At 40.8% G+C, this 26316-nt stretch overlaps 1 protein-coding gene across 1 annotated transcript in view; it reads right to left on the minus strand.

Moving 5' to 3' along the window:
• The window catches only part of LOC126367676 (mediator of RNA polymerase II transcription subunit 13), a 99861-nt gene that overhangs the window by 30182 nt on the left and 43363 nt on the right, over positions 1-26316 (minus strand). Inside the window, exons 3-6 of the mRNA XM_050011319.1 lie at positions 5281-5365; positions 2364-2447; positions 1115-1269; positions 373-506 (exon numbers count right to left, since the gene is read on the minus strand). Of these exons, the coding sequence (XP_049867276.1) occupies positions 373-506; positions 1115-1269; positions 2364-2447; positions 5281-5365 (458 nt within the window). The remainder of the gene's footprint in view (positions 1-372; positions 507-1114; positions 1270-2363; positions 2448-5280; positions 5366-26316) is intronic.

Genomic DNA, 26316 nt, shown 5'->3' on the forward strand with positions numbered 1-26316 from the left:
CAATTTGAAACCATGTCACATTAACTTTTTTGACAAATCAAACCGTAAGTCAAATTCAAAAATATCTTTATTCAGTAGATAACATAGTTACACTTTGAATCGTCAATTTTTACATAACGAACGTCTCATCCGCCTAAAACTACTGCAGCTTCTCACAACCTGTATAGCCGGGGAAAAGAAGCTGCAAGAAAAACCTCGGCACAGGGCCCTAGACGCTCTTTAAAAAAAAATACAAATAAACATAAAATATTGGTATACAATTGAGTAATTTAGCTGCCTAATATCAGTTCTAGCAGTCGCATTAAATATCAGATATGATAGTGCGACAGGGTTCTAAAGTGGGTACATGATATTGCTCATGACTGTACGTACCTCGACGGCCGGGCAGCCCTGCTCTAGCGGGTACAGCTGCCTCCAGGCGTCCAGCAGGCGCGCCGTGGCGGGGTCCGCGTCGCTCCATTCGCGGCCAGTCACCGTGCCTTCCAGACCAAACGGCGCTAGGATCACTGCAACATAAAGAAGTTACATTATAACATTGGCATAGAATAAACACTGCGTATAGAACGGCAACTATGCACCCAGCGCCCACTTCGTATCGGACGCCGACCTCACCCCTTCTCGAGTCTTATTGGCTCTAAGCCACTAAAGAGAATTGGAAGAACGCGGACCACTCGCTGTCTTACGCGTTAAGCAGCACATGGTAGGAATAAATTTTTTGAATGGAATGTCTGGGGTGTGGCATTTATGTGATTAGACTTTTTCAAGAACCCAGCAACCAAGTTTTATTTCAGAGCACGCCAAATTGTTTCATCGAAATACAGGGTGTTAGTGACATCTTAACGAATACTGAGAGGAATGATTCAGCTCATTATTCTGAGTTAATATCAAGAAGAATTTTCCATTGCAAAAGTGTATAATTTAAAATAATTAAAAAAGAAATCCACTTGATATTAACTCAGAATAATGGTCCGAATCATCCCCCTCAGTGTTCGTTACGATGTCACTGACACCCTGTATAAATTGACAGAGACCACGATCTTCCGCTATGATATTAAAGCTGACGACATCGGCGCGTGCGGCTGCTGCGGCGTGGTCAAGTTAAACCTCGTTTTACCTTTAGCGTCGCCGTTGTAGTCCTGCGAGTTGAGCTTGGCCAGCCGCTTGGCGGTGAGCGTGCGCACGGGCGGGTGTTGTCGCACGTCCACCGACGCGCATACCGTGCTCTCGCCGTGCAGGAAGAACGCGAACGAGAAAGACAAGTGCCACGGGCTGCAAGCGCAACAAGATATAATGTTACTATACAACACAAAAATATGGCCGGAATAACTTCTACACTGAACTGGGAGCAAATAAAAAAATACATCCAATCTCGACTAAAAACTAAAACTATGAGGAAACAGAACAGTACCTAGAAGTTAATGAGAATATTCTTCTTTTATCGTGTGGGTTATGGTGTGGATTACCAGCCTCATCAACCCTGGTGTCAGTGTTATTATTGAGCCCCCAAAGACCCCTGACATGGCTCATATAACGACTACGTGCTTCCGTAAGTAATAAACGGGGTCAACTTAACGTGTCTTCCGAAGCACGGATCGTTACATTCGGACAATCAAGTGATATGCCTGTAATGTAATAAGCAAGCTAGGGATCACAAAGTGATTATTGTGATATGACCCCATCGAGATTCGAACCCGGGACCGGAAATGATTATGATTAAAGAAGAAATGGGTTTAATGGAAATATATGTATAATAATAATACTATAATTGTGCGAAGGAGAACGAAGTAACGCCCTTATGTCTTAACGAGCGCCACACAGAGATCTTCGTTTTGCTATAGGAAGCATCCGATGTCGCCATCGGCTCATTTGGTAACGGTCTATAGGAAACCGCACCAAATTTTGCTTCCATACAAAAAGTAATTGATAATTTGACCATTCTTTATTCTTTATTGGTGCAATCATGTGTACAAAGGTTCTTAAATTAATTATTAGCACTTACAACATGACACCCCGTCGGGGCACTGCAAATTTTCTTTCTTTGATATATCAAAAAAATAGAAATAAATAAAAAAATAGAAGTAACTCAATCATACAATATAAGACACAATAACAATATCAGACTTGATAACAAAGAGCATTTTAACTTAATAAAATGAATTTGTGGATTAAAATAGTTATTTCGAGTCGAAAAACTCCTGCAGATTATAATAATTATTGTTAATTAGGTAGGTTTACATAAGCTAGATACATCCAGCCGCGAGAGTGAGAGAGAGAGAGAGAGAATAAATAAAGATATTAGAAGAAGATATAGATTGTTTCCGACGCTTATATATATATTATGACATAAGTCTTTATAAACGTACCTCTTGCCAACATCTTCTTCGTCGCCATCGTAGGGCTGAACGAACCACTTGCCCAGCCTCACGAAGTCCCGCGATAACAAGCATCTGAAAAATAAAACCGGACATATTATTATAAAACTAAATCTGATAGCCACGGATTGTCTAGCTTCCGGGATGACGGATACGGTGAACATGATTGGCGGTGTAACTACCCTTACGTCCCGGATTCGAATCCCGGTGGGGACATATCATATTCACATTATGATCCCTAGTTTGGTTAGGACATTACAGGCTGATCACCTGATTGGCGGAACAGGCTGATCACCTGATTGGCGGAAAGTAAGATGATCCATGATATAAGTAAGTAGTCGTTACATGAGCCATGTCAGGGGCCTTAGGCGGCTCAATAGTAACCCAGATACCAGTTAATGGGGTTGGTAATCCACCTCACAACCCACACGATAGAAGAAGACTATTATTTTTAACTTATTAAACAGTCCCTTATCGACCCAATCAAAATAGCTGTAAATTATCCTAGATCTTATACAGATCTATACTACATAGTAAATCTAGTAAGCTTGTCTTCACTGCAAATCGTGCTTTGAACACATATAGGTACATACATCTACTTGGTACATGTCTACATGCGCGCACGCATATCCTCTGCTCCTTTTACCTCACCGTAAACACGCCTCTTTACGCGTATTGCTTAACGCGCCCTACAATAACTTATTCTGTTCCTTTCACACTAATAAGAATAGGCCAACTAGCTATCTCTTTCGTTGGATTTGCTACTTACTATTTGACTCAGAATGACATCATTCACAGCGTTCTACTTAATAAGTAATGTTAAAAAAGACGGTTTATTAAATCCAAATATAATAGTGGCGCGAGCAAGCTGGGGACAGGGAAGAGTGGAAGAAGGGAAGAGAGGCCTTTGCCCTGCAGTGGGACATTGAGGGCTATTAATAATTAATAATAATAATAATGACAATGCATATTTTATGTAAGAAAGCATAATTCTTAATTCATTTACCGAAACAAGCTGTGCAAACGCAGGTGCTCCAAATGGTGTCAAAATCACACCAATCTTGCACCTAAATTAATAATGCGCATTGCGCGTGGAAACATTTTTGCAGTTGCGTAAATTGCATCTAAACTTCGTATATTCTTCAATAGTGGCTGCAAGTTGGATTCTGATTACTTGTGACTCTGCCCACCCCGTTAGGGATTACGGGCGTTTATATATGTTAGGTAAAATCCGATTCTTAATTTGAATTTGGATGTTTGTTTGGATGGAAGATGATTGGACACTTAATAACACACGACGAATTTATTAAAAACGCCATAGAAGAGAAACTACAAGGAAAGAAAGAAGAAGACCCAGGAGAACTTACGTGGGTCAGATTAAAGAGAAGGTGAACGTCGTGTCTTATAAAGGAAGTTAAAGAATTGGCCTTTAATAGACAAGAATTGAGAATGCTATGGAAGTTCGGTGCAAACCAGGAAATGATTTAGATAATCCACATTAGACAGAATACCAGGAGTGTGTCGCGTTGATGTCATGTAGTTCTGCCCACCCTGTTAGGTGTTACTGGCGTGACGCTACGTATAAGTTTTTTTTTATGTTAATCAATCGTCCGAGCCATGAACGTCATAGCGCTCGTTTAGTTCAGCGTGCCTCGTTTTCGCGCCGCCGCGGGCTTTGACCCGCCGTCCCGTGCCGACACTGTCGACCTTACCTAGCCGCTCTAAATCCCCACGCTATAAAAACTAGCAACTAAACGCTTCGAGACAACCAAATGTTCGGCTAAATGTTAAGTCATAAGTAATGTAAATACTGTGCCTTATAAACAAATTACAAGTAAAAATTCTCGAAGTTACGTAATACCTAATAAGAAATCGGCTACATTTTATTTACATTAAAACGTTTGCACTATAATCATCATAAACGTAATGTAATTCGATACTTGAGTAGCCGACGAGACGGTTTTGATGAAAAAAAGAAGCATATAAACATACAAGGTCCTTCATTTATTACAAGTGTATCGTAAAATGGTCGCATCGCGTCCCGGCGAACGCATTGTTTCTTTGACGTGCCGCCGCGGGGTCAACGACTCGTCTGGATTTCGTCCATATCCGAGATTCTGTAGCGGTGGGAGATGCATGCTCATACTCATAACACTTATAGCCTACTACAAGTAGGTACTTACAGCACTACATAGACTCGAAAGTTCGTACAAGTCAACTCTGATGAGCTTTGAATGTTAATTTGAATAACGACACAGAATTTGCATTTGAAATTTTTTAAATTAAGAAGCGCCAATCTGTTTCGCTTCACCAATTTTGTTTTACTGAGGTTACAATTTAAGTATGCAGACAAATTAGAGTCATAACATGAGGAGCGATGCGGTATAATGGCTAGCATTTAGTTTACAAGCATGCGTCGCCGGGGGCGAGTGAGTCGGCAGGCAACGCAAAAAACGACATTAGAACGCCCCGACTGGATGCAACGACCTTCGTGAAACAATGACGCCTGCGCCCGCGCACTGCACTCTTTAGGCGCGAAACAATACAAATATTGTACTACATTATCCGATTACATCGGTGTATCTTAGGACAGTGTGTAGGTATCTGAGATAGCGTTTAATCAGCAGCGAAACGTGAAGAAACGATAATGCCTTTGAAACGTGGGCCAGATAACGCTGCGATAGCAACCTTTCACCACTCAACTGTTTTGAAATAAGCTTTGTCAAATCACGTTCCAAGATTCGAACGAGTTTTGTTGAAGACCGACCTACGTGTTGTAATGACTAATAAATAGTATTTGCATGGGTAGTACGCACGATTGAAAACAAATGATGTTTGCCATCTGGGTATCCGATTGTCTGTTTTAAAGCAAACTTCTTTGAGTTACATTGTATTCGTTCAATTTTACCTTTCAATGAGGTTGTGCAGGGCCTTGAACAGCAAAGAGCGGCACTCGTAGGACAAGCCGCTCTCCCACGATCCCTGGTCGCCTTCTGTAACAGGAAAAAAAAAGTTTTATAAATCCCATCATTCACAATACCAATGTATGAAAGGCCCTTGACATTGATTGCCCTTTCTGTAAATAAATGTATTCGTATTACTTAGCATCTACAATTAGCACATTGCGACATCACATTCCTAGACGTCATCTCAATCAGAACTCGGCAAAACATTGCCGCATTTGTTATCAATGCGACCCTGTCAAGGTCGGTACGGCAATACAAATCTTGACAATAGCAGAACATTTGTCGATGCGCGATAAAATTATATTGCAGTAGCAAGGAAAGTTAGGAATAGTTGCATATGCAATCGGAAGATAAAGTCTGCCTATCATCGGCATTACATGCGAAAACAAAACGGCGCGAGAGACGTTGCCGCTCCGTGCGTCGTGCCGTCCCTGTCTCGCAAGGGGGCGGGGCGGAGCGACCCGCGTGACGTCACACGCCGACCGCTCGTATCGCACGTGCTTGTGTTTGTTGCACGCGGCGCGCACGACACACCGACACACATGTGAGCCGCTTTAGCGTCCGCTAACATATTAATTGACATTGAATTTCTTGTAATATCCCGAGTAAGGTGATGAGATGATGCCTATTTCCTGCTTCCAATGGCTAAATAAAGTAAGAATTTGCGGCCGCAGACTAACGTTATCGGTTGCAGATAGCGGAATAAACCAGAGCAATAACAGTAAAGTATAATGACTTTAACCGAGTGTTTTTATTGATGTAGCGTTTCGCCTTGACAATATTTGTATGAGGTGTGATGGGAGGCATGGAGGATGCCTTTTTTTGTCAGTTTTGCGCGTGGATAGTGAAGCTGGAGCGGTTCCAAGCGAGCAGCCTTGACATTCGCTCCAGGTGTGCGCGTGCCATCTTCCGTCTTCGCTGAACTAGTTTTTCCAGTATCTAGCGCAAGCCGACATAGATGACAATTTTAATTAGTACATATTTTTAGATCGCCCCTTACTATGCACTACTAAGAATAATATAACCACGTATTACAACTTGCGTGAGTAGCGCAGCGAGCACGTAGGGACGTAAATGGCAAGGTCCACCGCAAGGGTTTCTACTTGCCAAGAGCAAATGATTCGTAAGTTGAATAATAAACAAATCAGTCGTAATAATAAAAACCGGATTATGGTAAACATGTTGGACAATGGGAAAAAATGCTGGTGAATGACGTCAGGTGTGATTAGGCGAGTTAGGCGAAACCGTAAGTTCACAATAATAAAAGAATGAGGCATTATCGACGGCGGCATAAGGACTCGTGTAACGAGGGCCGAAACCCTGTTAGAATTTTAAACATCAATCAATCAATCAATCAATAATACTTCAAACATCTTCCGTGTTAAAAGGTTGTGTCTTATCCAGGTAAATTATTGCTTTTAAGAAGGCATACCTACATTCCCAGTATGTAGAGCATATCGATTTTTATACCAAGAGCCGATTTATTTTCGAAACTCTAGTCGTTCATGACTATTCTATATTCTTTCTACGCATTAGTGACATTAGTACAAGCTGCTGGAGTAGTATGTACGTCCAACAATTACATTGAGTCGTTCGGTTCGGCACCATCGGCTCTCAACATCTCAAGGCCGTTAGCGCTACAACGGTTCGCTTACTGTATTCGAATACCGGAGCGAGTCACGACTCGGCCTGTACCACAGCGATCGCGATCGTACCCGCCAAGGATTTCAGCATCGATCGACGGGATTCCAACCGTGGAAATGAGACACTCCAATTTTGAAGAGGTAATGGAAGGTGAGAGGAGCGCGGCCATTGTTTAGTCTTGTTAAGCGGGTCAAGATGATTGTGCGGTTTGTGGAGATGGGATTATTTCGACACCGTGCGGATTTTCTGTCAAGTTTGCCTTTCAATTCTGAAGCATTATAAAGTCTTTTAAACCGCCACCATACGGTTTATTGTGTCCACCTTTGGATTTTGGATCAAAAGTCGCTGCGTGTTGTCTTCTCTAATCGCTTGACAACTTTGCCACAATTTGTGAACACCCGTAAGTTTATACGTTTTGAATCAAAATTTCAAGCTTAACCTTTCAGATAAACTTGTTCTATTGATGTTTAAATAAGTAAAATATTATTATTATTTTGTCGCTGCCCCTGCATTTTCTTGCAGTATCGAGGATAAGGTTCAAGGTAACGTTTTGTCGCGGTATCGGCGGTGGTTGGCACCAGCGCGCGGGATCAATAGCGGGCAGACGCCGCGCGCCGCCGCGCACCGCCTCCGCACCAATATCAACCAAATAATCGCCACACGATTATCACCATTGTGGATTGTTTGTTTGGTCAGCTTTGCCGCCGATAAGACCGTGATAATAGGTTTAATGACTGGGTCAAAGATAAATTATACAAAGCTAATCTAGAGATATAAGCCGGTCTAGAAAGATCAAGAAAGAATCTCATTTTACTTATTGAGTTGTTGACTTTATCAAGAATTAGTTAACAATGAGTATGACTTTTTAACATGTTTACTGATGACGTCATAACTAAGTATTCCATACAAATTTCTGTTTTGACGTTTTAAAAAAAATATTTTATCTAGGTTGTCATGTAGCGTATTTTAGCGATAATCCTATATCGAGGCTCAAAATTAGCTTTTAACCAATCGCTGGCTTTAACGATTGGTTGGTGCAGAGGGGCAAGATTTATATTGGTTGACAGCAACAACATTAACGCGACACGTGGAGTGCATTCGCTATCTCGCTCGCACCCAAATGCATCCAACAATCTCCGCGTTACTCCGTGCAACTTTCACTATGCTAAACAATATCATGTTGCTATTAATAGGTATATATTGGCCCCGATTCCTAGAGACACCGTCTAATTTTATTTTAAGTTATATCTGTCATTTTCATATCCGTCGAAAAGGAAAGGGACGGATGATTCACAGCTCTTAATTTTAGGAAGAATGAGTAAATGAACGTGTCGGGTTATTGACTGATGTAAAATTTTTAGACGGTTGGTTTAGATTTGTGCTTAAAATTGACGTGTGTTCCATAAATTTTATGCTTGTCCATTACCCGTCCCTTTCCTTTTCGGCGGATAAGAAAATGACAGATATAACTTAAAATAAAATTAGATGGTATTTACAGGAATTAGCACCATTAGCAATGTAGTTTATTGTTGAGTAACTCTAGACATAGATATACATATTCATGGTTGAGTTTATTTCTTGTTCAACATCAAACAAGCTTGTAAATTCTGGTTGATATTATAATATAAACAATTTGTTTAAGTGTTGTATGCGCAGACGATTCGAGGCCTTGATAACAGGCAGTAAACTAGACAGCTGACAAGGCACGGCTCGTAACTAGCCGTGCCATGGCGTCGTGCATGCTAACACCGTATCGTTTGCATCAACCTGTACTTAAGTTACACCTAAGGTTGCATGTTACAAATTATTGCTTTTTATGTGACTTATAAGTAAAGAAAAGACTAGTCGATAATTTGGCTTGGAACTTGACACGAGAATGAAACTAGTAAATTCATAATAGGAACATAGGCATTGCGTATGAATGAAAACATTGGATTGGGTGGAGGTGAAAAAATCATGGTGCGGTCGCTGTGGTGTTGGTGTGTCGTAAACATAGTGACGGGCGGGTGCGGGTTTACGCGACCCGGCAACGTCGCGGGAAATCTGCGCGCGCTTTGTTTACAACCTCGCCTCGCGCCTCGCCGGCCGCGCGAGGTTAACCGCTGCGGATACATTCGCCAGCCAACTTGAGCCGCTGACGAGCGCGAAAGCTACCCAGCCATAAACGCTGTAAAACCGGTTGTTGTTACAATATGCAATTGAAGGATTTCTAGATTTTCCAGTACCATTTTTATGGCGAAGTATTAGACGATTGTCAATAAAGGCGGATACGGCATTTAACCCGAATCGGGGCGATAATGTAATTCAAGATCGTATCGAGCGCGTGGAAATCTGTCAATTCGCGCGCGCCCTGTGGCGGGTGCGGGTGGCGCTGCGGGCGGGGGCGGCCGTCTCGCTCGCACACGCCCACGTGCGCGTGACGTCACACGCGACGCCCGACGTCACAGCCGCAGCTACCCGATACCAACTACCCCGAGAGAGCCTGCAGTGTTCGCTACACATAACTGTACTACGACGTACGATTAACTCTGTTATGGATTTACTCTTGAAAATTTTGCAGACGATAAAAAGTTGTTATGGATATGCAGATTATTTTACCATAGGTCACAAATTTTAATGACTAATTAAATTGCTTATGGTTTAAAACAATAACTTAATGACAAAACAACATTATTATATTTTTCGTTTAAAACAGACAATAGAAATCATCAACTTATGCAGCAACTCTGTTAATGAGCAAAGTGAGGCATGAAAGTGGCAATTATGGCATCAAAATAAACATCTTTTAAGAACGCTAGCCACCCTGCGGTTCTAAACACAGTAAGTGAACACCGGCCGGGATCCCCCCGCCATCTGCGCCCGCAGCTGCCAACCCACCCTTTGTTTTACAGCGACAAGAAACGAGACATTCCTGAGTGAAAGTTGCGATACAATCAACAGATGAAGTGGTTAAACTGAGACGCGTCAACGAATTGTGGTTATGCAATAGGTTAGGTAGGCGATAGGCACGCCAGGAGAGCAACACCGCGAATGCAATTAAAAATGTCACGCACAATATTGTGGAAAACGCTTGCATTGCAAGACTCATGTCGCAAGCGAGTAAGCTATTCGCGACTATAATGTACGTTGCTTAACTGTGACGAATCTATAATGGTGCAGTCGATTGATAGATCGAAATTTGAATTTCTAATGGGAGCAATTCAGTCGCCGATCGATAGTCTGGCGGCGGTGCGCACGCGCATCAATAAATAGCCCGATCCGGTGCGCGCCCGTCGATACACGTCACTACGATTTTATTAATAAAACGCCGAACGCGCCGCGCACCGTTCAACAACCCCGAGCAAGGCCCGCTTACCGTATTCTTGCTTAGTTATAACTGTTGCATCATTACTGCTCCACATTGTTGTTACTTTGGTATCGGAAAAATATGGCACTGCAATGACTAGAACGTTCTGTCAGGTAGCGAGGCCCCGTTATGAAGTACGACAGTAGCGTAAGAGGCAGTCAACACCTTTCCCACGGCCCAGCTACCGCTGCAAGTAAATTGTGTACACTGACGACATTGTACCGGGTGAGGCGAGTAAGAGCACTACAATAAGCCGCGATGGAAGAGCAACTCCGACGCAGACAAGCGTGTCGTAGTGGAGGTCGTGTTGGATTGCAAACGCGTTAACGGTAATGCTCGGCGAATTGACAGCGGTTTGCCTCACACAGCCACTTGGTACGTTTGCAACATTGTTACACTCGAGGAGTATCAGGTTTCAATTGCTTTGTATTCCAGTGTGCCCGTCAAAATATGGTGCACTAGAAAGCGGAGTGTAATGGTATGCACGCGTTTCTCTCGCGCACACTCGAGTCAATTCCCACAATAACCGAGTCGCAGCGCGCGCGCACTCAACCCACGCAGCCCTAGCTACTAATTAATAAAGCTAACGGATGGTTTCCACACTCTCTTGATTTATTTGGCCAAGCGGAACAATGTGAACTAAATTATCGATCAGAGGTGAAAGTCATATTAGATGAAAGACATAAGGATGTCTGTATTTTAGAAAAGGGTGGTTTGTGGGTGGTATGTTTAGAATTACGAGATCGAAGTATAAGATACCGGAACGATAAGAGGTAGGCATTACAAGATAATACACGATGTTAGTGACACCGTAACGAAAAAAAAACAGAACGTCTACTTTGTCAAGTATAATCATGCTAAATGGAAAATGTGAAATTAAGATTTAGAGTTTTTGCTGCGTTGCAATGTAAATCGAACAATGAGAATAGTCGCGTTGTTTGATTGGTTTTTAATAATTTGGTATTTTATTATTTTATTTTAAAGTTGGGTTCTGGGCAGTTTAAAGCACAATATGGAATATAAAAGTTTTCATGAATTTTCCGACAATATATCAACTCAAAATCATAGTCTGAATCATCCGTCAAAATAATCGCTACGGTGTCACTAAACACCCTGTATAGTTACCAAACAAACACCCCCAGTTGATGTAGCCAATAGGAACACATCAAAAAGCAGTTGTGCCAACCTGTTTACCAACCTAATAGTATTTAAAAGATACAGTTCCTGTGAACTGTGACGAGCGGAAACAGCCGAGAATTATCTGAACTCATCACAAACAGATCGCTGGCGATGAGATAATGTTTGTATTAGATAACACGTTCAAAACAATCGGTTTAAACTTTACTGAATGACTGAATTTTTGAGCGAAGATTTCTTTGAAATGTTTGGCTATGCGACCATCACTTGTGTAACTTACGTGCTTAGTTCATTTTCTGTGTATCCTAGTTGGAAATATAACAACATAACAAAACATAGCATCACGCTTGTATCTCCGAATGGGTAGGCAGAGGTGGAGGTATAGTACACCCACTCCTCGCCAGCTATGTACGTCCCATGTAATAGGTATCCTGGAAACCACGTGATATCGATTATCTAAGATCTAAACTTGAATTCAAACTCACACAGTCGAATTCAGTAGTTTAGAGCCGAGCGAATTGGGAATATAGTCATGAATTTTAAAATTTTATATTTTATTTGTAGATGTTTCTACAACTACAAATACCGATAGTTCGACTGTCATTAAGCGTTTCGCCAAGATGGGAATTTAATGAGCGTAGCCCCTATTTGTGGAGGGCGTAACATGGGCATCGAACGAGCGCGGCTTGGGTCAACGACTCGCCACCGGCAGAGGTGAAATATTTCATCTAGTCGTACCCCATGACTCTACATTCGATACGGGCTGGAAACACTACATAAATCATAGCGTCAGTTAGCCATCACGAATACTCAATGTACAAAAGCGGTGTAACAAATTATCGCTTCATCGGAGGCATCGTTGCGAAATTGGCGCCAAAGGTCTCGCAGATAGGATCAAGTGAGTTACCGAAATAGGTTATATAAAACAAAGGACTGATTATATTACAACTACCTGTGGCTTGTTGAGGGCTTGTCGGTTAAAATTTAAAACAGTAGAGTTCAGTGACAGGCGAGACACGCCAGTCGACAACAGGCTATTGTCAGGAATTCGGGCGGAGCGGCGCGCGCGCACGATAGCAGTTTATCGACGTCCATTTAAATCCAGCCATTTCGACTCACTCTAAGAAAGTGGTAAAAGTTTTTCTAATCTTCTTAAAAGGTTTTTTCGACAAACATGTTTGTAAGTAAATATTTAGCATTGATCGTTGTGATGTCTGATGTTTAAGTGTTTTTGTCTATTACATCTATATCCTTTTTTACGTAGCATGGTTAGAGTGAGATATCTCCCGTCTCTTTGACGCTAGGCGATGCACTATATCTCCGTCCTGCTGTCATTCTAGTCAAAGAGTAATCTTTAAAAGGCCTTTTTGAAACTAAAGCACTTTGTAGTAGGAGACACTGAAAACTTAGAAACACAGTTGACAAGTCGTTCGGCGAGTTCAAACACCGAAACTGAACGCGAAGCGAGGACCCGACATCTGTCTACATACAAGTGAGGGACATGTGCGGGATCAGGTGTCGCAGTGACCGGGCCGGCGCGGAACGGGTCCTAACCCGCCACACCAGTCGAGAACTAAATGTTATGCCAGTTTTAATAGAGGTTAAAGTTTGCTACAATGACAAGGTTATTGTATATTTTACACTGTTTGTAATGAAAGTAAGCACTTCTTTTCGACCCAGCCGGTTGAAATAAATTTTAACTACCGCTGCTGCCGGAACTTAATTCCTCCGACAGGTAAGCGGACTCCGTGAAGAAATAGGTAACGCTAGAGAAACGATGCTGCTGTAAATTCCTCCAAAGGCACAAAGTCGAAATTGGTTCGTCGAGAATCATACGAACGAGACTACGTCAATATAACAAGAGACCAAAACAAAGGAGTGGCTGAGACAATTTGAATTGAAGCGAACAATGTTGTGCGAGCAAAAAGAGCTAGATTGAACCTCGTTACGTATAACGAGCCGTCCTGCGAGGCGAACGCGAAAAGAAACGATTTAATTGCGACCACAATTAGCCTACAAAACAACCTGTTGCATTACATTACCGGCCGCTTAAATGGTAAGTTAGTTGCTCGGATTAATGATGGCTCTGGTTTATTTGGACGGCTTCAAACAGATAGTCGTAATGCTATTCGGAATGATTTGCTGGCTCTAAAACTATCGTAAACACGGGAATAAACCAGAAACTGCATAATGTCACTAGCAACAAATTACAAGCGCAATTTCCAAAGGAACAAAAACACATAAACAAGACAGCAGTTATTATGTATATTCGTGTTATACACGGCAAAGATAAAGTAGCGCGAATATCTAGATAAAGCGTAATCCAATTATGGTCATTTGATGCAGAGCGCCGTTGAGGGGTAATTCAATCGGGATCATAAATAATCAAGTTTTATGAATGAATGTGAAAATAAAAATGGTATAGAAACGTTTGGGTCTGAAGCTTTCGAAGCTTCAAAGGAAAGTCATCAGTGTAATGTCGATGGGGGACGCGACAATCCCCGAGCAAACACGAGCGGCTCGTGGGCCCGTGAGGCTCTCGAGCCAGGATTGCGTGCATTAATCGGCTAATTAGGAGGCTCGTGTCTAGACGTATCCCGCCTCTTACATCTTGCTGGATTAACGTGAATTGACTCGGCCTTTTTAGAGATTACTACGTCTTTCAAGTCCTTCAGGGGGATTTCAGTGAAACAAAGGTGAAGGAAATTCGAGGGAGTCGTTCGAAGGGTAATAAATTAGAGTGCACGAGAAGCCAACATTCTTGCACTCTCAAAAAACCTGTTCGTTGAAACAAATATTGGGATACTTAAGACGTAGAAACTCGAGGGGTTACAGTAGAAGTTTTTAACAACAGCACTAAAAACTGGAGTCTGAATTAGCCTCCTCAATGAACTTGGGACATACTAACGGATTATCTGGCACTGGTTCAAAACTGTATCATACGCAGTTTAACTTTATTTTCGTGCGACTCCATAAAAGAGATATCTCTGTTTGTACACTTACTTGAGTAAAGAAAGCATATATGATACGATCGGAACTTTATTGGAGACAGTTCTCAGACGTTTTGACGAAAATGTTGAATGCTTTTGACTTTAACAGCTTTAGTCTGTAGCATTAAATAGTTTCAAGCGGCTATACTGAATCAGTCTCGGAAGTTTTATGACATGAGCGTGCGGTGGTCATTATTTTATGGAGGTAAAGAATGGGCTCACTTTAGCTAAATATGGCTTTTAAATGTGGCATTCTGTTTGCGATTTCGGCGTTAAGTATGACCATCGTAAACGCTGCAAGCAATAAAATATAGGATGCTGTTTGGAAACTGTGTTGTCTATAGTTCGAGGTGGGAATGAGCTCTTATTCAGGAGTTACCTTGAACATGACAGCTCTTACGTAATGTTTATCTTTAACCCCTTGCGGCCGAGATTTCCAGACGTAATAGTTAAACAACGCGGTGTGGATTTTTAAAGGACTAAGAATAAGAATAGGCTATTTTGCACCCTAGACAAATGAGACTAGACTAGACTTTTATGAAAAGAAAAACCAAAATTTCTATAGAATTTGTATGGAAATACTGCTCTACCGACGTCATCAATAAAATCAGTCAACCATCGTACTCATTGTGATTTAATTAGTGAAATACCCTTCCAATTGTAATATAGTCGTGAGCTTATGTGATGTTGTGTTATGTTATATTGTGCAATACCTTAACGTGACCAATTTTTAAGAAACAAGTTTATATTCCATCTACATTAAACTCTATAGAACATAAGAATCCGAATGGAGTCGAGAGTATTTAACAGGCAAGATTGACCACTCGCGTGCGTGATACGATTGTGGCAAGTCAAAGCAAGGGTCGCAGAGACCCTTAATTGCGGGCCGCGACCGCGGTCACATTCCGCACCGCACCCTACCGCACGCGTGCGATTATGACGCGCGCAACCTCGCGAGGTTTTTCAGTGACCCTCTTTGATGTTATTTAGGATTCGAGTTTGTGTGAGATTTGTTTGAAGAACTGGTGAGGTTAAAATGCCACATCGAAGCAATTCATCTAGAAACGCAATATTCCTATTTCACATTTGTGTGCATTGCGCATTTACTATTTTATACGCAAATGTCAAATTTCAGTATTGCTTTGATGTAACATTTTTAACCCCCCTGGAGTATTAAGCGGGAAATGGAATACCGTTTGAGTGGGTCGAATGTTATGTTACATAATCCAGCAATATAGCAATAAATACAACGTCGTGGACATTTCAGAGAGAAATTCTCGCCTTTGTTTAAGAAACGGGGCTTACAGACTATTATTGCTCAGCGATTTCGGAGAAGCCTACGGCCTATAATGAAGATACGGAAATTACGATAAATTATCTTTAGAGCACTACTAATTAATAGTAATAAGATAGATAGATAAAATCTCTATTTATTTATATTTATTTTTAGTTCCGTAAAATAAATTCTTATTATGGATATTCTTTCGAGATTCGGAAGGCACTTTACGCCGTTGGCCTCGGCTATAAGCCGTAAAAAACACATTCACCAACCCGAAACGAAGCAGCGTAGTGTAATATACTCCATACCCCGCGATTGATTGAGGGTAAGCCTGTGGCCAGTAGTGGGTCGTGGGAGACTGACCTAACTTTTTATTCTACCTATATTACTTATGTACAAAAAAGCGCTACAAAAAAGTTTGTAAATAGTTTCATTTATTTATTGTTTTCAATTCTTTCCTTTTTCACGATTACTCTTTTTCTGTGGAGTCTTAACTTGAACCTCGTAAGACTGAGATTTCCAGACACAATAGTTAAGCAATGGGGTTTATATTTTTAAGGGATATTCGGTCTTACGACTTTAATAACAGAATGCACATGCAGTGTATCGTTGCAGTGAAGTCGTGGCATGTAAAGCAGGGCCCATTCGGGTGCAGAGGGGTGCCGGCGAGGCGTATCGATCAGCGGCGGGCACCAGGCACAAGGCACCCACCAGGCACCACTTATCACGTCTTCACACCTAATTTATCGCCGCCATCATAACTATTAGCCTACTGCACGCCTTTTTATCGCTATACAATAAACGGCTTAATAAGAGTCGTATTTTTGCAGGAAATAGTGCTAATATTTCAAATGTGGGTAGCTGTGACTATATTTCTATCACTTGATAAATTTTCAAATATAGTAAAGCTTACATTATATGACCAAGCAAAAAACGAGGCTGAAAACGGCCATCTTTTTTTTTTATTCTTCTTCTTCTTATCGTGTGCGTTGTGAGGGGGAATACCAGCCTCATCAACCCTTGTGTCAGGGTTATGATTATTTTTTTTATTAAAAAAGCAAGTTAACAGCTTCATTAAAATCTCAATTTTTTTATCCACATTGCAATACTTAAGCCAGCATAGGATGGATAACACCGCAATAATCTAATTAAAAATGGATGATAAAACTCTTATCAAAATTAAAAGATCTTCTTAAGTTATCAAAGGTACCAGGATTGATTTTACCGCAATAGTCGAATTAACAATGCATGGGCACCCTGGTTCATAATATTTTCATGTTGGTATTCGTGAAGGTCGGCGGACACGTGGTTGCGTAAATTGGGTGCGTGCGGGCGGGGGTTGCGGCCGCCAATCGGCGCGCGCGATCGATACCGAGCCGCGACGCCGAGCGGCAGCTGGCGATTGTGACCGAAGGATGGGAACACACTACGCTACTAAGTGCATTGTATTTGATTCTATTGTATGCATATAGAATTATATATATTCTGGCGGTCGTGATTGGCCTTCCCCTAGGAAGGCTAATCATTGATTTATTAGGTAATTAAAGAGAAGCATAGAACAAATTAAAAAGAAAGGGAACGAAATAAAAAAATAGCCTTGGATAAACAATAATGGAGAATGCTACACTCTCCCTACTCTTTAAGTTAATGATGATGTCATTCCATCAATAAAATTTTATTGAATGAAATGTATTTTATTCTTGATCGGTAATACATAATATTGATTCCTATAGCATAAAAAGTTAAAGTATTATTGTTACTCACTGTTCTAATTATGTTTTAGAAAACAAATGAATAAATGAAGTTATAATAATCAATAACCTAGTAGTCGCTCGGTGTGGCAATGGCCTAAGCCCGCCCAAGCTCCGCCCGCCCGTCTGTTACGGCGTAACGGCCGCCGTAGCCTGCCGTAGCAACACTGCTACGCATGGCTACGAGATCGCACGCGCAACTATGCATCCTATTGACCTAGTTTTTTTATTGGAGTATTTCATGGGAAATTTTAATAATTATAGGAAAAAAAACATAGATAATAATATAAGGTCACGACTATATTCCTATTTGGGGGAGGCAGAGGTTATAGAATCGTACTAGCGAGTCTTATAAGATCAACGGTTGGTGGTGAACCTTATCGCCGTGTGTAATAGTTGATAGCGAACTGTATTAATGAAAACCCGGTCTGATCCCCAGTACCCGACTTGCACCAATGAGATATTTTATCTTAAGTGTAATTTTCACAGCGAAACACTTCGGGAAAATTCCATCGAAAATACATAAAACGTTGCGGAAACCGTAAAGACCGTATCGTTAATCGTAATTGGCGTCGGCATTATTCGTTAAAGTGAAATCCAATGGAATATATTGAATCGTAAAATAGTTCGTAATCGGATTTTCGTTAGAGGAATTCCAAAACACAGTTGCCTCGTTTCTAACACAATTAACTTCACACTGTTGTGGAATTGATTATATTTCACGTCATGGAACTTGTTTTTTTGAACAAACACATCTCAGACAAAAAAAAACAGTTTAAAGTTATTAGGTAAACATTCTACCTGCGATTTCGTCCACGTCAACTTCACTCAATCAAAAATAATAGCCTGTATTATTAATGAATAATGCACCTTTCTACTGGTGTACGAGTGTCCAAAATCGGTTCAATAGTTCCAGAGTTTACCTCCTACAAAAAAAATCACAACATACATAAATTCACGCCCTTAATCCCTAATTCGGTGAACAGAGCCACAAGTAATCAAAATCAACTTGCAGCCACTGTTGATACCACAGATATGATGAACTTTATCATGGCAAGAAACCAAACCATCACCTTAACAACTATCCATTACGTTAGAAACGACATAATCCCTCTGTCGGATTTTACCCGCAATGTCTTCCCGGATTTTGACAATAAATGAAGATATTTTTATCAATTGAAAATCGAATTCTATAGTTCTAACGACAAAAATTCTAACGAAAAAAAGAGTCAAGGAGACTCTCGAACATAAAAAAAAACATCGTGAAGCACTCCTCCAAGGCAATTAGATTAGAGTTATCGAAACGTAAGTTTTCCAGTTTCCCCGCATGGACGGCGGTGTTAATAATTAACCAGGGTGGGGTGATGGGGGGTTTCCCCCACCGCTCCCCGCCCTCCATCCATTTGCATACACCAGGTGTCGAGCCGTCACGGGCCCAATTTGATATGAATCGAAAGTGCTATCGGTTTACTAAATTGTATTCGATCATGTCGACAATAATACTATTAGCGGAGGGCTTTCTATCGTATCCCATCGCCATTGAGAGCTAATTGGTATCTGAAGTGGGATCGATGACGTGTTTTTTATTAGGTAATAGGTAATTTTTTGAGATGATATTTAGATTGATTTAAATTGAAAGGCGATCTATCGATATAGGATTTACTTAATCCGATATTGAGACATAAACAAACGACGCGATCTGCGCAAATCACTTGGTCATTAGCAGTTTGTGGACAATTTACTCCGTTCAAAGCGAGCGGAAAAACATCATCAATAAGTGGCGGCGGCAGTAAATGTGCGAGTTTCTTTGGTAATTACCCAATCTATATCTTGGGCGTTTATTAATTTCGTTAGAGACGCGATAAAGCCAGGTTCCATCTTCAGAATCACGCCCACACAGGAGGCTAGTGACATTTAGAACACCCCCCCCCTCCATTGACCCCTTCACCCCTCCCCCAACCCACGTGCCGCCCCGTGTAATAGTAAACAAACACCTCTCCATTTTCGGAGGTCGATCGTGGATTTTTCTAAGTGATTACTTTACGGGAAGCGATTGCGGAAACCACTTACGCGCCACCAAATAATGGTTACAGTCTTTCGTTAGTGAATACGATGAATAATAATGATTAGTGAATCCTCTGAACTGAAGTTTAAGAATCCTTACAAGTAAACAACAAAGGAAGTGCCTTTGCCTCTGGCAAGTTGTAAAAGTCACCTATCGCCCTTGACCTTTATTGCTTTATTTACGTTTCACACGGGATTACAAACATAGCAAGTATTCCCAATGGTTTTACATAATTTCAAAAGGTTCCATCCCTAGAAGTGCACCGTTTCTGCGTCAATATTGTCGTCTCGCTCTGGCGCAGGGCTGCACAATCGTCGGTTATTCGACGAATGCACGGAAGGTAAGCGAGTTACCTCGCGCGCCCGCTAAACAGATTATCCACTGTCGCGTCGGCCGGCCGGCGTTAATCTCCGCCAAATAGGCTGACGTACCTGGATTCCGAATTATAACGTCAAAGACTTTACCTAGAGTGCTGCTAATCGTGCTTTACGGAAAAATAACTTTTTTTCGGAGCTATATAGAGTGGTAATCAGCTGCACAATTCTCATCTAAATTTGTTTGGCGAACCGAAGCTTGGATACTTTATTTTTTATTTAACCTATTATTTGCTGTTTCTTTACATTTGCCTATTTTGCGTATTAGGAATTTACGCCAAGTTAATAAATATATGTATTTTTTTTTTTATAAAATACATCTTTTGCGTCTGGAGACCTGTTAGTTTAGACGACCAATCATCGCTTCAATACACGGAAGTCCGTATACAACACGAACAATGCCACATTAGCTGATGTTCTCGCTTCGCTGTTTATAGAAAATACCCTTGTCTATACATTATTATCTACTAAAGCTATTCATAATAAATAACCACATAAAGATAACATAAACAATCGCAATACTCGTAATTGCTGATCGACCAAATCTAGAGGCCAATCTTCCGATCGCATTTTTAGTAGATACTGTAATCCTTTAATTCAGTCGCTTTTCATTCGGAAATAACTCTTTAGATTTCACTCCAGTTTCGGAAAATGATGTTAGAAAACAAATCCTGTCCATTTCCTCTAACACTGTTGGCGGTGATGATATCAGCCGCAATATGCTTATCCCTATCCTTGATATTATCCTTCCTGTGATTACTCATATCCTTAATTCCTCGCTGTTTTCATCTACCTTTCCCAACATTTGGAAGCAAGCTATTGTAGTCCCTATTCCCAAAATATCTAGCCCATCCTCCTTATCCCATTACCGTCCCATCTCCATACTTCCTTTCCTATCGAAGGTGCTTGAACGTGTGGTTCATCACCAGTTGTTTTCCTTCCTCTCCAAAGGTCATCTAATGAACGCATTGCAGTCTGGCTTTCGTCCGGGGCATAGCACAGTTACTTCTCTGGTCAAGGTATCCGATGATATCCGCATGGGTATGGAGCGTCAGGAAGTGACACTGCTTACACTCCTTGACTTTAGCAATGCGTTCAATAGTGTTGATTTTGACGTCCTACTGTCCTTTTTAAAATTGTTAAACGTCTCCTCATCCGTCACAGACTGGTTCCGTAGCTACCTTGAGGGTCGTCGGCAGCGCGTCAAGGTTGACGGCATGTTGTCCGACTGGTGTAGCATCACGGCTGGAGTCCCACAAGGTGGCGTCCTTTCTCCACTCCTATTTTCCATCTTTATTAACTCCATTTCCCAGAGTCTTACCTGTTCCTACCACTTGTATCCGGATGATTTGCAGATTTACACCCATGTACCTGTTGAAAGTATTCAGCAGGCTGTTTGTGTCATGAATTGTGATTTAGTGGCTATTGCGACTTGGGCGTCTGAACATGGTATTTCAGTCAATCCCGGTAAGTCGCAATCCATAATCATTGGTGGTCGCAGGCAGCTTGCTCAAATTGATTTTCCTTGTCTCTCCCCTGTTTCCTTCATGGGTACTGTTATACCTTATTGTGAGACCGTCAAAAACTTGGGCGTCTTTTTTGACAGGACGTTATCCTGGACACGCCAAGTTAACGAGGTCAGTAGGAAGATTTTTGCCTCCTTGAGATCCCTTGGGCGCTTGCGTAGCTTCCTGCCCGTTAAGACGAAAATTGCTCTCTCCCAGTCCCTTCTTCTTCCTATCCTTGACTACGCCGATGTTTGTTATTTGGATCTCACTGAAGAGCTGCTCAACAAACTCGAGAGGTTGCAGAACGCAGCCATCCGCTTCGCGTTTGGCTTGCGTAAGTTCGACCATGTGTCGGTGTACCGTGCGCAGCTCAAGTGGCTCCCTATACGACTTCGGCGAAATTCCCATATCCTCTCACTCCTTTTCAATATCCTCCATAATCCCAATACTCCCCCTTACCTCAAAGAGCGTTTTAGTTTGAGGACGGAAGTTCACGAACGGCTGCCTCGATCGTGCACTAGGATGCTATTGGTAGCTCCCACCCATCGAACTGACTACTACGGCCAGTCTTTTACTGTGCAAGCTGTGCGTTTATGGAACTCCTTACCTGCTTCCATCAGAGTCGCTAACTCTCTTCAGAGCTTCAAAAACCAGTTGCGAGTTCATTTTGAATCCTTATGCGGATATTCTTAGGATATTACTATTATATATGATGTATTTTATTTATTTCAATACTTGTTTTGTATAGTGTGTATAGTCTTTTATTTATTATTATAGTTTTCTCTGATTATGGTTAGGCATATTTTTAGTATATATGGTTTATATTATATTGAGTATTTATTAATATATGTACTATAGTATAGAGTATTTATTATATTAACTTTAGTTTACTTTTAGGTATTTATTTTTATTGCACCATCCCGCATCCAAGTTGTTTGCAAATGTTTGTTTCCTTTTGGTGGTTGCCTGGAAGAAATTGCTCTAGAGCAATAAGGCCGCCCAAATTGTACTGTTTTCATGTGTTATGTCTGATTGTTGAAATTTTAGTTCTCGTGCAATAAAGTATATTTGATTTGATTTGAATTCTGCAGTTGATACTTGTTTTTTGTCGAATGCGTGTTACTTTATGAGTTGTTGAGTTATGTCCAACAGGTGTGTTTATTGCCATTTATAATTTGTTACTCATTAGGTAATATATAGTTCAAGATATGTAAATGTGTTTAGCTGTAAGAGTTCCAAGTCCCACCTCGCATTTATCCGCTCAAACATTGCATTACTGCGACCGGTTGAATTCTTCGCTCCTTATTTATTTAGTTTGCAACGTGTTTACATACAAGCCAAGACCGAAGGTCGGCTGCATCAGGACGGAAATAACCGGACGTGTTGCAATTTCCCGGCCAACCGGATTGCCGTACCATCTGCACAATTGGCTGATTCTGAACCTTACGTGTTGATGAGTGGAGGTGATTGAAATGAGAGGCAGGAACTCAGCTTAAGTCAAGTTCTAGGCTTGGATCTATTATCCTAATAGTCGTGAATTCTTTAGGTATTAGATTATCGGACAACATCATAATATAACATAAGCTAGTTTGGTGGGTACCTTTGCGCCGCGAGTGACACGAGGTAGATTATTTGAACATGACGCATATACACATAGACGTTAATTCATTAATGTTGGATTCATTTTGTATTAATTTAAAAATCATTTAATGATAACTAAATTTTGTATCTATGTGTAATTAGACGTTTTTATTTATTTATTATAATTTATTTTGTCAGTTTAAATGTTGATTAAATGAATTTTCTAATTTTATGGAATTATAACATAATTTATATTGTAATCAAAAGACAATTTGCAGCTACTTTTGGCTTTTAAACAAAGCTCTTTTAAAGGATATGATGAACAATAGGGTGACAACACCGGCCATAAAATGGGCCATCATGATCGAACTACATGCTATAACTAGATTAAGTTGTAACTGTCAAGTATTTCCCTTAATACCATTCCGGTAGGAATTTATTACAATAATATTTAAAATCGTTCACAATGTGTTACTACGACAGCCAATAAGATTGTAGTGTCGATGCGCGTGAGTCACATTACACGCGTCGAGCTGTGGTCGCTCCAAAAACAACTTTATAGCCAGCATTTAGCTTGAAAAACATTTATATTTACTGGTAAGGCATAATAGCTTGAACAGTTTAAAACATAGAGGGCGTACTGAGAAGCATAAAGTTTTATTGGTAAACGATGCGCCATGCTCGTTCTTCTAAGAGGTGTTTACGATTGCAACAGCGTGTGTTAGCTACCTACACAGCTTTTTATAGGCTAGTTTTTAAACCACTTTTCGAAGTAAGAATCTCAAAGAATCAGATAGGCGAGGTATCTTCTCTCGTGTGGGTCGGTTACTATTGAACCGCCATGTAACAACTACGTACTTAATTTAATACATAGCCGGGACCGACTGCTTAACGTCTAACGGATTGTCTTACTTTCGGACAATCGGGTGATCAGCCCGCAATGTCCTAAGCCTAACCTAGCCTAACCATGTAGGGATCACTAAGTGATTTTTGCGATATGTTTCTCGACGGGTTTCGAACCACGGAGGCGAACAACGGAGGCCGTTAAAAGCCTTGACCAAAGCTATTGATGATTGGTATGAAATTCTATACACAGGGGGTCAAATGTCGTAGATGGATTCTTCGCGAACAGGCTGGTACAGCGTTGATGTTTGGGCATTTCCATGCCCCCAGATAGGTAGTCCATCGTGTTGAGAGAGTTTAAAATAAACAAATAAATAGCTACGAGGCGAAACAGATGATTGGTCATAAAACAAACCAGTTGTTAATAGTTTTATGGCGACACGATTAGGACTGCATGTAGTTTACTACATGCAGTCCAGTACAGTACATTTCCGGATGGGTTGCGCAGGTCATTCAACTTGCGAAGATAACAGGATAATGGCTTTTTGGGAACTAACTTCTCTGTTTCTTTTTTTTGGGAATATTTTAAATATCAATAGTTATACGTATATAAACGTTACGCCTTATTATAAGAAATGATGTAAGCGCCGTTTCGAAAAATCTGACTCTAACCTAGGGTGGTATTAATAAACTAATCTCAGCTGAGACTGCCCTCAAGATCATGCTCAAGTCCCTGTTTTTATATAAGAACTGTCACATTGACATGATCTTGAGAGCAGTCTCGACGCTGAGATTAGTTTATTAATATAACCCCTAATGTGATTTTCCAACAAAGCCCTCGAGTTCTTTTAGGTAATATCAATTGGCCACCGATTGTACTTCTCTTGTCACTTTGTGTTTATTGTACACAGAACTGAGTATAAAAAACAGTTAGACTAACACAAGAAAGACAAACGGTTCACCTTAGTGGAAATCTCTTCCAGCAGACCGGGAAAGATATATACTTAATACGGTATGTTTTGTATATTGTATAAAATCCTGACTGAGTTAAAGACAGGTGTACAACATAAATGCTATATCATCTTATTGGCGTGCCGTTGCCCTTGCGCACCTTCCTTACAAACTGTATCTGGGTGACCGGGTGATTTACCGTCGTAATAAATGACTTATATTTAGACTCGGGATTTTCACGGAAGGACTGAATAAAGGGAGCTTTTCTCAATACAGAACTTAATTCCGGGAATCGGCGGATTTTGCGCCTGATCTTACCCGTTATTATATTGTTGATAGAATAATGTATAAACATAAACAGCTTATACATATTCCACTACTGGGAAAAGGCCTCCCCTCTCAATTAGCCGAAGCGGGTATGGAGCATACTCCATCACGCTGCTCCACTGTGGGTGATTTTTACGGCTAGTAGCCGGGACCAACGGCTTAACGTGCCCTTCGAAACAATCATCTTATTTTTTCTGAGAAACAGGTGATTTAAACCAACAACCTTACCTGACAAAGAACAGTTTCACAAAGCGATTTCGACAATGTCCCCATCGGTCATTGAACCATCAGGACTCCGAATCCTTCCACGCTCTAAACACTAGACCACGGAGGATACAATATAACATAACATTTTCTTTATACGACTCAAGCTATAACAGTACGTTTCTGCTTTGATCTTATGATTTTCTTTTAACATAATAAAACTGAAGAAAAGATCAATGCTAAAATTTCCGGATTCAAAGGCGTATGTCAGAGAATTTAGGTCTTTAATATTACGCTGGATAAGCCTCAAAAGAACCGGGATATATTTCATGTCGGGACATAGTATTCATTCACTAAACACGATTCTCATTTTAATATCAAATTTGTGCTCGATATGGTAATCCTTGCCACTACCATCGTGCGATTTGCAAATGTAAGCGTTCAACCCACATAGCGATGCCAGGATACTAGCAAGAGCTCTGCGCAAGTACTTAAACAATCTTACGTAAACTTTGATCCTTTAGTCCTTTATACCTAGCAGTCTATATTACCCTATTTTCTGTTGCTATTAATAACAGAAGGTCTAAAATACCTTCTGAAGGTCGTGGAAAACGCTGGCAGTACCGAGCTTTGGGGGAGGCGTGTGTCCAGCAGTGTACGATTTCGGGCTGATGATGATGATAATAATTGATTTTGGAATTTTTATTTTAATTTTTTAATTTGGGTTACATGCCTGAAATAAATTGTTTTTATTTATTATTTATTTATTAATAAATATCAGTAGATGACTGGGTCAAAGATAAGTTATAAAATGCGGATAGGTGAATAAACATCAACATAATTTTTCATATAGACTTATTTACGAAGTACTAATAATAGTACTACGGGGATTTTTGTTTTTTATTACATTCACCCGTGCTTGAAGAAACTCACAAAAGAATATTAAAAAAAAATCTGACTCAGACGGGACTTGAACCC

The sequence above is a fragment of the Pectinophora gossypiella genome, chromosome 6 (genome assembly GCF_024362695.1).
Source record: "Pectinophora gossypiella chromosome 6, ilPecGoss1.1, whole genome shotgun sequence".
Lineage (NCBI taxonomy): Eukaryota > Metazoa > Arthropoda > Insecta > Lepidoptera > Gelechiidae > Pectinophora > Pectinophora gossypiella.